The 12,719-nt window shown below is 37.5% G+C and overlaps 1 protein-coding gene across 1 annotated transcript in view; it reads right to left on the bottom strand.

The window, feature by feature from the left end:
• The window catches only part of LOC141843100 (protein OSB2, chloroplastic-like), a 43,617-nt gene extending 32,413 nt beyond the window's left edge, over nucleotides 1-11,204 (bottom strand). The window contains exons 1-2 of the mRNA XM_074731129.1: nucleotides 10,510-11,204; nucleotides 5,202-5,340 (exon numbers count right to left, since the gene is read on the bottom strand). Coding sequence (XP_074587230.1) covers nucleotides 5,202-5,340; nucleotides 10,510-11,204 — 834 coding nt within the window. The remainder of the gene's footprint in view (nucleotides 1-5,201; nucleotides 5,341-10,509) is intronic.
• Nucleotides 11,205-12,719: the final 1,515 nt, after the last annotated feature.

The raw sequence follows: 12,719 nt of genomic DNA, 5'->3' as shown, positions 1-12,719 counted from the left end.
GGGATTGCGTGAGTCTAACAAAGGTCAATTAGGATTTATTTTGATCAATTTATGATTAAACAAAATTTTAAGTGGAGATTAACAAGTTTAGTCGATTTGGAACAAATTAGGGAATTTTTGAAGAGTTTAAGAATAATTTTGTATCTATTTTCTCTAACTTACGTTTTATTTTTCTCTTCTCCTTGCTATCGCACGTGCAACTTCTTCCCCACATGACATTCAGATTCTTCCCCCACCAACACCATCTTCCTCTTCATCTTCTAACCAGCAATACCTCCTCCACCAGCCATCACTCCCTTCTGTCGATGTCACATTTTCCCCAACCAAAACTTCCTTTTCCCCCTTCCTCTCTTCCTGCTCTTTCTAGCCATCATACTAGCACCACCACCACCCCTTATCCAATCGCATTGCGCCTCCACCACATTAGTGTGCACGCGTGCATGGGTGTTAGTCATTGGTAGTCCTTTTCCCCTCTTAGTTTCTCTTCCCCCTCTTTTATATTCCCTTTCAGTGAGTGCACAATAATAGATGCAATCATTCATCACAACACTAGGCATAGTTATTAAAGGCGTTCACTTGGTTGCGCCTAGATGCAAAGTGCAACCAAGCGATCCTCTTGCACCTGTGCACCTTAAGCATGTGCCTTGTCAGAGGAGGAAGAAATCGATCTTGAAGAAACCAATAAAGATTCAGCTATACAAATCTGTGACGATGATAATGATATGATTGAGGAAGCTGATGAAGATTTTAATGATTTAAATATTTAAATTATACGTATAACGTATTTATTTGCTAGTGAACTTTATATTTACATTATTATTTAATATTTTATGGACTAAAATTTTGTTAGTGAAATATTTTGACAAAAATTCTCTCTATATATTTGAATTGTAAACTTTATAGCCATAGCACCTTATTTCGATAAGGCATGCGTATCATCTTGCGTCGTGCACCTCAGACCTCATAACACCTATGCACTTTTGGACATCTCACGCCTTAAATAATTATGACATTGGGTTGTCATTGGAGCCAAGGGAAAGCCACCATGAACGATGAGCAAAGGGGAACCCTCCTCTCTTTCACTCTCTCTCTCTACCATTTTTTCCCCATGTCCACAACCATTAGTCAACTCTCCTATTATTTAGACACCCACAACCCTCATTCGGCAATCCTTTTCCCCTCTTGGTTATTGCTCATACATCATCCAATTAAAGGAAAGAACTAGTGAATAATTGTAAGTTGGCATTAGTAAATAATTGGTTAATTCCGATCAATTATGATTTATTGTATAGTATTAGCAAAACATCTACCTTGTTTTGTCAATTGAAGGAAAGGTAAATATTTTATTATATTTTTGTTTTAACTGACTTGTCTAGTATAAAATGGAAAAATAAATTTGTTCCTTGATAGTACGTCTCTCGTTTAGAAATTGAGATTATATCGAGTTAGCATGATCGAAATTTAATCCACCAGCTTCTATTTTTATTAATTTTTAGATTTTTTGTTATTATAATTGTTAGAGATTTATTTTGAGCTTTATAATTATTTTTATATTGTATTTGTAGATACATACAAGTGGATAAATCTATCCTCTATCATTTTGTTTCTTTACATATTCTTTTATGCATGAATACAAATGCACATGATTATTTTGTGCTTCTATAACTGTCTTCAAACAAGGAGATTAAAATAATAATTAAAATTGTTAAATGAGTTTTTAAAATAAAAAAAGCTATTAGGGGGTTAAATAATTGATATTGTTCAGATCAAATGATTGTAGATGATTGTTTTACATGAGAATTAACATAAGAAGGGTTATTTTAAAAATTAAAATATATACTTTGAATTATTCTTCAATTGATACCTATTTTTACTCTTCAATTGATACCTATCATCAAATTTATGACTTTGGTTAAGTTAGATGTTGATACCTATACCTTTCTAAGATATACCTCATACCTAAAGATCACATGCTAATATATAATAAATTAGCATAACTTATAGTAAAAGAAGGTTAATTTACATTAGTCATTTATACTAACCAATAAGATGTAAAACCATAGTGAAATAATTATGATGTAAAGATTTAAAATGAAATAATAATAAATTTAAATAGAGAAAAATTATTAAAAAGTGAAAACTATGAGCTAAAATTATACCAAAATAGTTAACTGCTCACAGGAGGATATGGAAGCGAGGGATCATCCGTGGTCAATATTTATTTATGCGAGGATATTATATTGATGTATATAATTGATGAGGGTTTTAGCTCATATATCAAATGACGTTATTACACCCTCAGACACTAGCTCTACTGATTCACTTTTTGGTGGATTCATTAGTATAGATTTATTGGAGATGTATTATTGGTAATATTTTTATAGTTGATGACTAAATGATAAAAAATTAAAATTATATTAACTAGTGATAAAAAAATGATAATTTAGAGTAATAATAGTAACTAAAATGTTGATAAATAATTAAAAGAAAAGAATTATGACTTGCTTGATTTTGTTAACCACCTTAACCAATCTTTCCACGTCTATTCAAATCACCACTAAGCAAAATTTGTGTTTGCTTTCTAATTTTCTTTGACCTCCATTTTGCAAGCAAAGGTACCCTTTTGAGGTTATAATTGGTTTCATATAGTGCATAGTTTGCTCTGATATTTATTTATAAAGTTTATTAAATTTCTTAATTATCCTGAACTACTCATTTTCCTTTTACCATACCTCCTACTAAGTTGGAAATTACACCCCAAGGGCGTGACAACCTAAAACTAAACCAGCAAAAAAAAAAAGAAAACTTGATGACTAATTAAAGATAAAGGGGCTTTTACAGTATGACAAAAGGAACATTGGCATTTGTGCATATCTCCCCGCTCAAAGCATACTATTCTTACAGGGTTTTATTATACTATGGAAAGACCAGTGCATTTCCTGCATGCCACTGCCACCCTTGCATTATTCTTTTCCTTTATCTCTTTGTCCAATTAGAAACAAATGGTTCAACAGTTCAAATATAGACAAAGAAACAGCTGGTTTTGTTATGGAGATGTACTGCTAGAGAATTGCACTGTGTATACAGAAGGGAATATACTTTGGTCCATTAGAAGAAGTGATGCAACATCAAAAATCAAACAAAATTCTCACATAAAGAAAATATTAATCAAAAGATCTCTTAAAAGAGAGCTCATTTTCTTAGCTAATTCTCCTAAAAACAATGTTAATTTACCAGAATAAATACCATCAACTATTTAGAAATTGAAACAATTTTTAAAAAAAATTAAAACTTGGAATTAAAATTAACTCTAACTAAATTATAATTCATCTATTACTGTCCCAATGAGGGAGAACTTGATTCCAAGCTAGTTATCAATCAGTTGTTAAGCACACAAAGCAATTATTTCATCAAGTTTGTTAAGTATGTTTCTTCATTGTCTTTCCTTGGTTGATGTGGCAAATAGTAGGTTTTCTTTCTCATTCTAATTTTTGAGGAATTGATCTCGACTTTGTTCTCCATTTTGCTTGGCCCTTTCAATGTAAGAAAGACTAAGATCCAAGGGGGAAATGTCCTGGCTAAATATGTAAAAGACTTGAATGTCCTTAATAAATTAGTATATCCCATAGTTTGAAAGTTGAACTAATGGTTAAACAATTTAGTAAGTTAAATCAATATGCGTCAGAATTAATTTTTATAATAGTAAGAGATAGTGGAATGAAAGTAAATCTTTTCAAAAGAGACATTTAGGGGTGAGTAAAGTTGGGTTAAACCGAATTAATCGACTGACCGAAATTAAAAGTTTGATTCGATTATTTGTAAATTTTAATTTAAAAAAATATCGGTTATTTCGGATAATTCAGTTCTGTTTCGATTTTAAAACTCCTAATTAGGTTAACTGAATAAACCAATATTATGTGGTGAAAATCGACTCCAAAAAATTTTAATCCTTTTATTAAGGTTATTTTTGTCTTTTGTATCATTAGAGTTTCTATATTATTTAAACATTTGCCTTTGGTCCAATTAAAATCGAATGAAATGTATCATTGTTGAAAGCTCAATTAATTCGGTCGAAAATTGAATTAACCGATGGTTTATCGGTTCAATTTATGCGATTTTTGTTGGAAAGTTCGATCGCTTCGATTAGTTCAAAAAAATTTTGATTTGTTCGGTTTCGATTAAATCGGTTTAGTCAGTTCGGTTTTGAACCGATTGCTCAGCCCTAGAGACATTATCAAATTGTTTCAAAAGATACATAATCAAATTGTTTAGCTAGTGCATGTATGGAGACATCCTATATGGTTGACTTTAGGTCAATATGGTGTCATATCATAAATAACTTTTATGACACAATAATGATAGAGAAGGATATTAAATTAAGAATGACTCACATTAATCTTACTATATAATGATGGTATTATAATTAATAAGTTTACAATCACAAATAAATAATATATAATTGTTATTTCATATTTATCATTAAATAAGTTTATCATTAAATACAACAATAAAATATTTCATATTTAACATTACAATCAAGAAAAATCACCACAAAATATGTAAAAAAACAATCTAAGTAGATTGATATCTAAGACACTTTAAACATGTGTTTTTTTAACTAAGCATATAATGAAATTTTTATTAATAACAAAATTTGTATAACACAACTGAAACTAAAGAATGAACAAACATATATCATAATGAATTGGGTCGCCATGCTAATTAAGATGGCATGTTGTTATTCATGCTCTAAATCTGGAATACCAATTTCAGCATAAATTACTTCTAGGCATTTTTCACTTGACTGAGGACAGAGTTATTAATTATAGCAAAGCATTGCAATCACAATTTATTTGGGCAAACTCTAGTAGTGGGAAATCCTACTTATTTGACTTCTTTATCCGTATTAGACTAATTCATTACTACATAGTATGGAATCTCCATGGAAATTTCAAAAAGACTAATAAATGAGAAAAAGGTAGCAATTTTGCAAAATAAGAAATAGATAAATCAAACTCTGTAATATTTTGCTTTTTCAGCTGTACTTGTGGACATAGGCAATCATCAATTCAAAGGCTAGAGCAACTTCAATGTAACATCAATAGAAAATACTACATGATGGATAAGCATAAAGTCAACCCTATATATGTAAAACATATATATATATATATATATATATATAGGATGAGAATATCTTCTACCTGAATGTTAGTGCAAGAAACTTCTTGTGCAACAGATGGTGCATCTCCACTTAATTGACCGGCCACATAAATGAGATCATTTTCCTTCAAGTGACACGCAGCAATTTGTGCCAAATCACCTTCAAAAATTACTGGGATCCTGATAACACAAAGGAATACAAACAAGGATCAAAAATGGCATTGGTTCATTCTATATCAACATCAACCAAATCGAACATGTATATACATATGTTTTCAGTTCAGAATTTGCTGATAATCACTATCTTGTCTAAAATACCAAAGTGACATAGGGATTAGCACTGTAAATGAATCGGGCGTTCGTGAACAAGCTTGGTGGCTCAATAAAGCTTGTTTATGTTCATTCAAAAGAATATATTAAATAAACAAACTTGAACACTAGTAAACTTGGTTCATTAACTTTGATGAACAAAATTCATAAACAATTTATGAAACGTATTTGTTAAATTGTGTAATATTTAATTGTAAATTTATTTTTTAAAGGTAAACTCGACTCATTTACACCCCAGTAGAGATTGATCAATCATAAGTGTCACAAAAACTTGGTATTAGTTAAACTTGCATGATTTGACCTATCTAATCAAAATTACTCAAATTTGCAAGAAACAATACTCTACTTAATTTAATACAATATATTTTAATTGATCTAAATGTTAAAATTCGGTGCATAAAAATAAAAGAGATATACGAAATTAAATGAATTATAAAGGCATTATGCTAATGAATTGTACTATGGAATTTTGAGAAAGAATGACAAAAAAAATGTCTAAGGAGATCAATAATGATCAAAAATCAATTTGGATTCATAACTAGAAGGTCGACAATAAATATTATCCATCTTCTTAGATAATTAATTGAAAAAGTATTGGAAAAAGAAGCAAAACTTACATATAATATTCGTCGACCTTATTAAAAAGACTATAAAGATAAGGTTATATCAAAGATAAGCTCTAAATCTATATATTTTTACACTAATTATGAATAAACAGACACATCTAAGACAATAGTGCATGTTGTTTGCAGATGATATTGTTTTGATAAATGAGACACGTAAAAAAGTAAATGCTAAGCTTATCTTGTAGGGAAACACAAAAAATGAAAGGTTTTAAGTTTAGCAGAATAAAAATAGAATATATAAAATTTAAATTTAGCAATATTAGACATAGTGAGACAATTATTAAGATACGAGATGACAAGTTACCTATAATTGAGAGCTTTGAATATTAAAAAATAAAGAAATTAAGAGAGATATCTTATATAGAATACAAGTAGGATGGTTAAAATGGAGAATATCATGATCGTGAAGGAAATTCTACAAAACGACAATTAGGCAAGGCTTGCTCAGGGAAGTACGAAGGATATTCAACTTTGAGAGTACACGAGCCGTTGGGCCCCTGCCTCCTGAGGGAGTAGTTAGGAGACCGAGCATGAGACTACTCAAAAACCCTATTTGTTTGAGTATCTGTACTCCAGTCACTAAATACTCATCCATACATGCTTGTGTCTCGCCTCTGTAGCGAGCACGTGGTCGGGGTAATATCCCCGAGGATCATAAGTCCCCCCCCCCCCCCATTAGCTAGATTGATGAGCAAAGTCGAATGAAGTTCAACTTGGAGAGTCTCAACCAAGCTCAAGGAGTGTTTGGAAGGATTGGCATTTTGACGCAATAAGTAGAGCCTAATTGGGCCCAATTTTGCTTCTTGGGCCTAGATCCGCCTTACTCAAATTTAAGCATTCGCTGCCTCAGATGATGACATTCCACAATTTCACACCTATTGTGTTGTTACCTAGGCAATGACGGCTGACCTTCTACCACCTAAAACCCTCCAAACAATGCTAGCTTCCCAAGCACATCATCATCGTGGAATTCCGACTGTTTCCCACAGTGGATCCTACCCCCTTTTTAATCAGCTATTATGTTGCTTCACTCGCACTAATTTTGTCTCTCTTATCTAGCATGGCAACTCTATCTTCGTCCGATTTTGTTAAGAATACTCCTAACCTCAGATTGGTAATACTCGAGAGTAGGTATAGAGCCGAAGTTCTCGTTGCCTTTTTTTATTATCCTTACACCCCCACCTGCATCTTCTCCTTTCTTCAGTCGAAACTTATATCTTCTGTCTCTCCTCTCTATCTCATAGCTTCTAAGAACTAAGTCCCTGCGACAAAGGTGGGAGCTTTCAATATGAGCACTTGTCGTCCTCCTTGCGACCAACTCATAACTTCATCTACCATAACGAAAACTATATCTTGGAGGACACTCACTTAGCTTTCTTGATCCTACAGATCGCCCCGATCTCGCGCTCAACAAGTCCTCAATTTGGGGTGGTCCCCGGCTGCTTGCTCCCCCCTTGTATAGTGACCTTTCCTCCTATCTTCACATCCCCTCAAAACTATTTTCCCCCAACTCCTTTCATATTCTAGCCAAGACAACCATTGTGTTCCGGTACCTCAAGCTTCCTCTCACTTCTACCACCTTCTACTCACTGTATCAGTCAAAAATGGTCGAGCCTATGTATTCTATTTCATCAACAGGTCAGATTATCAGTTCCTAGATGGCATGTTGTCTTCCTGTAAACGGTGGAAGAGCTTGTTCTTTTACCTTCGACCTTCTATTCCTTTTCAGTTCCCCACTACTTGGGTTGGGTGGAAGAACTTCCACCCCTACCAGACTTAAAAGACCACCCGAGCCCTTTGTCCATTCCCTCTCTCATTGAGACCATTCATAGTTGGGTGTTTGGTAGCTCACCTTCTAGACAAGCACCTACTGCATCACTTCAAGCTGAGCCCTTTGTCCATTCCCTCTCTCATTGAGACCATTCATGGTTGGGTGTTTGACGTAGCTCACCTTCTAGACAAGCACCTACTGCATCACTTCAAGCTGAGCCCTGTGGCGGCCCCATGGCGGCCGAATTGGACTGCCCCTACGTATCGTTTGTCCATCCATTGCTTATGTTTTAATCTTCTCCCCCTAGAAAGGGCAACCGAGTGTTCATTTCTCACCGATTTCACTTTACTCTCTTCCCTTTCTCTCCTCCCTCATTTATACTCCATGCAAATGATATGTTTGTCCAAGCACTCATGGTTAAGAACATTCCCAACCTGAAGAGGGGAGCATCAAGAGTGTTGAGTGAGATGCCTGTTGCTTTTGTCTCGCTAAGTCTGTGCGAGCTACCCCCTCATCCTAAACAACCCCTTTACCACTCTTCGAGAATCCCCTTACTGTCTACTTACGACTCTGGCCCAAGATTGTTGGAACAACACCTAAGGTGGCCACCAACCCCCAGGTTGCTACGCCTCCCCGAGTTGAGCTCGAGCACTCACCCAACTAACCTTCAGGAGGTTGCTTCATGCAGCCCTTCCTTAAAGGAGATTAGTTATCCCCATACGAATAGCATTAACAATGCCCCAATTGCCCCTACAAGGGGTGCCTCAGGTGAAGATGTTAGCGAGGCCTCGCTCCCAAAGACGGCCATCCCTATATTGTCAGGAGAGTGTCCCTACGACAGTCTTGGGAATGACCCTTGAGAAGTTTGAGGGGAGCACCCAAGGGGCTCCTTGAGAGGATTGCTACGTAAGCACCGATCACAGCTCTCTTACTTGAGGAAGGAAAAATCCTTCCAGCGCCTCTAGCTTTAGCAGATGGCTTTCGTGCCCTTCCCAAAAGTGTCTGAGGAGAGTTGGATCCTCCGTCGGATGGGTTGGGTTCCCTTACTAGAGCACATCACTCAAGGATTTAACTTGGTTGATTTTCTCCACTAATGTCGCTTTCTTGATTTCTCCTCTAACTTTTATTGTGTTTCTGTATAGTCCCAATCCAAGCACCAAGAGCTAGTGAAACGATGTTTGTTACTTCAGAATAGCAGCCACATCATCAGCACCCAAGAGTGGGGTTAGAAGCCCGACTAGCTAAATTTGAACGACAAGTCGAAGGCCTCTGCGCCTTGGAGGCTCCATTATCCACTCAAGTGAAGGAGGCTCGGCAGCAAGCCCAAGTTGCCCTGTTTCGAGTGAAACCAAGCTCATGTCGAGTCAGCTATTAAGAAAGAGGAGTTGGATGCCCAGCGCTAGCGTGAACTGAAAGACGAGTTCAAGTTGATCGAGGAAAAGGCCAAGAGTGCTTGGTTTATTGGCTCCGCAAAAGCTACTTTGGAGCACCTACAAAAGGAGCTCGAGACTGCTAACCAACACTCAAGTTCTTTGGCAATTGGCATCCCAAGAAGTGGGCACCTCCAGGGGGAACTAGCTTCCAATCACAACAACAAAGAAGTGTGGTGGAAGGAGAGGGAAACCTAAGTCTAGAAATCCCCAAGGTTGGATGCTCAAATCACTGGCAAAGGCAAGGTATTCTTTCAATTGGATTTTAAGGGAGGGAGCCGTGAAGCAATTCAAAGAGTAGGGCTTCCCTCCTAAATATGTGTCAGATGAGTTTCTGGACTGCAATGTATCTCACAAAATATTTTAAATGAACTTCCATTTTATCTGTCTTTGCAACATTATCTCTCTGTCTCTATTGAAACTTGAGCTTATATACATGTTTTGTAAAAGACAATACAACCCCTTAAGACAACGCAAGATACCTTACCTCCCCCCCCCCTCCTCGAGCACATGAGTGTGAACCCTAGGGGTTCCAAGGTAAAGAAAAGATCTTAGTCACACATGTGACTAGCTTCAATAGTCGAGAACTACATTGGGGTGTGGGAAAGTGTATGTAAGGGAGTGATGAAGTTAGGGTCAGCATGTTCCTATCCAAGACACTTCATCGTCTCCATCATCATTATTATCCCTTCGTGACTTTTTCAAAGGGAAAGTCTTAGTGATTTCTTATTAAAAGAAATGTCAAGTACACAATACAAAATACATAAGATATGACAATTGATATTAACCAACAATATATGTAAATCAAATATATAAATAACATGAACATAAGTAATATCCTATCACTCACAAAATAAATGTTCATGTCAATTTAGTGCATTGCCCTAAGCAAACACTCATGCATTGGACAAGCTATGGTCAATTTGTTGCCTTGTGCGGTGGTTCTTAAAAATCATACTGCTAGTATATGGTCATTTTTTCTGAAGCATACATCATCATCACTAAGCAACTTTCTAGGATGAATTTCTATCATGATGAGTATAACATAACTATTGATACAAATCTTTAGTTTCTAGTGTAGAAGACACTTGTTCATAGTATTTCAAAAACGGAATGGCTAGAGCCACATCAAAGTCAACAAGAGCGAAATTTTATTATCAAGTCAACGCGTCAAGTTTAGAAGCGAGCGCACCTGAATGAAAGTAGCCCCCGGATCTTCTTAGAGGTAATAACCGAGACGGCGACACAGGATCCATTGGGTAACATCTGAAGCTGAACCGGCGCACCGACGTAACCGACGAGGTGCATCTGGTTAAGAATCTGCGGTTGAAAGAATATCGACTTCGGGCGTGGCAGGTCCAACGACTTCTTGTAATTTTTCAGGGAGGGGGGAGCAGGCGCTTCGGTGGCAGGCGAAGACGACAACCCACGAGAGGACGCGAGGTGCATCTGGTTATCAATCTGCGGTTGAAAGGGTATCTCCTTCGGGAGTGGCGGGTCCGACGACTTCTTGGAATTTTCCAGGGAGGGGGAAGCAGGCGCTTCGGTGGCAGGCGAAGACGACAACCCAGGAGAGGGCGCGATGTGCATCTGGTCATGAATCTGCGGCTGAAAGGGTATCTCCTTCGGGAGTGGCAGGTCCGACGACTTCTTGTGATTTCCCAGGGAGGCGGGAGCGGGCGCTTCGGTGGCAGGCGAGGGCGACAACCCAGGAGAGGACGCCTCAGGCTTAGGCTCGGTGATTGTTTCGGAAGTGGACTTCAGCGGCGAGGAAGAGATAGATGCAAGTTGCTGGGCGGTGAAGGAGGAACCGAGAGAGAACAGACATCTAGGGGACCGGCGGGAGTGGGTAGCTAGCACTCCGGCGATGGCCCGGGAGAGATTCATGAGGACAGTGCAGCAAGCCAAAGTCTAAAACCCTAGAAACCACTTTGGGACGAGGGTGACGACGACGCTCGGCAGGGTTTTATGCTTGACCTTTTGACCTCATGGCGACTTCATCTTGACAGGGCTGCCCTAGATCCGGACGTCCATATTTCCTTTATCGGACGGTTGAAAACGCAGCCACTAAAGCGTGAGAGAGAAGTCGCTCGCATCCATGCATCGATTCCCTCCCCGCTGGCGGTTGGTTCGAACATTGAAATTATGAGTCGTCGCAACAACAGGCCTCAAGGGAGAACATATAACTTTGTCAAAGAAAATAAATTTAAGAATAATTTATAATTGAAAGACAAATGAATTTCAAAGTATTTACTTTTATATTGTTTTTCTTAAGTCAAATCTATTTTTTTTATTGACCCAAATCTTGATTGTTTTAATTTTAGCCAAAAATATAATGAGTCTTCAAAACTTGTGGAAGCTATTCGTACAGTAATCGTCGATGGAGTTGTAAATTTTGAGAATAGAGAAATTCTGGTCCTTTGTAAGGCTATATGATAGCTCGAGCCCAAGAGTTTTGTGTCCGTCATAAGGCAAGATCACGAGGATAAGTTTCAAGCTTGAGGTTCGATACTTCTTGCCTATCGTCAGACTATACCATGAGCTTGAGGCTCAGTACTTGTTATAAGGCTATATCATGATCTCAAGTTTTAGTATTCTGTGCTTATCGTAAGGTTATATTGCGAGCTCTGGGATTGATCTCCTCATGCATGTCGTAAGGCTATATCGTGAGCTCAAGCTCGATGTTTCATGTCTGTCGTAAAACTATATCACGAGCTCTAGGCTCGGTGTTTCGTGCCCATCGTAAGGCTCTGTCACCAGCTCAAGGCTCAATGCTCTATACATATTGTAAGGCTATATCATGAGCTCGGGACTCGATGTGCTTTCTGTCATAAGGTGCAAGCTTTTCCATGCCTATCGTAAGGCTATATTCAAAGCTTGGTGCTTTATGTCTATCATAAGACTACGTTGCGAGCTTGAGGCTCGATGCTCTTTGACTGTCGTAAAGTTATATCATGAGCTCAAGGCTCAGTGCTCCATTCCTATCGTAAAGTTATGTTGCAAGCTCGGAGTTCAATGATCGATGTTTTATGCTTGTCGTAAGGCTATGTTATGAGCTCGAAGCTTAGTGCTCTATGCTTGTCATAAGACTATGTCGCGAGCTCGGAGTTCGGTGCTCCATGCATATCGTAAGACTATATCATGAGTTTTATAATGCTATGCATGAGCTTGGAGGTAGGTACTCCATACTTGTCGTAAGACTATATCACGAACTTAAGGCTCGGTGCTCCATGTCTATCTTAAAGCTATGTCGCAAGCTCGAGGTTCGATGCTCCATGTTTGTCGTAAGGCTATGTCGCGAGCTTAAGGCTCGGTGCTCCAAGCATATCGTAAGGCTATGTCATAAGCTTTGTAATGTTATTTTACAAGTTTGGAGGTAGAGGGTACTGATTAGGCTTGCGC

Source organism: Curcuma longa, chromosome 12, assembly GCF_044706935.1.
Source record: "Curcuma longa cultivar G26 ecotype Majalengka, Jawa Barat chromosome 12, ITB_CL_G26_1.1, whole genome shotgun sequence".
Taxonomy (NCBI): Eukaryota; Viridiplantae; Streptophyta; class Magnoliopsida; order Zingiberales; family Zingiberaceae; genus Curcuma; species Curcuma longa.
The sequence above is the reverse complement of the archived record's forward strand: the minus strand, read 5'-3'. Positions and strand labels throughout refer to the sequence as shown.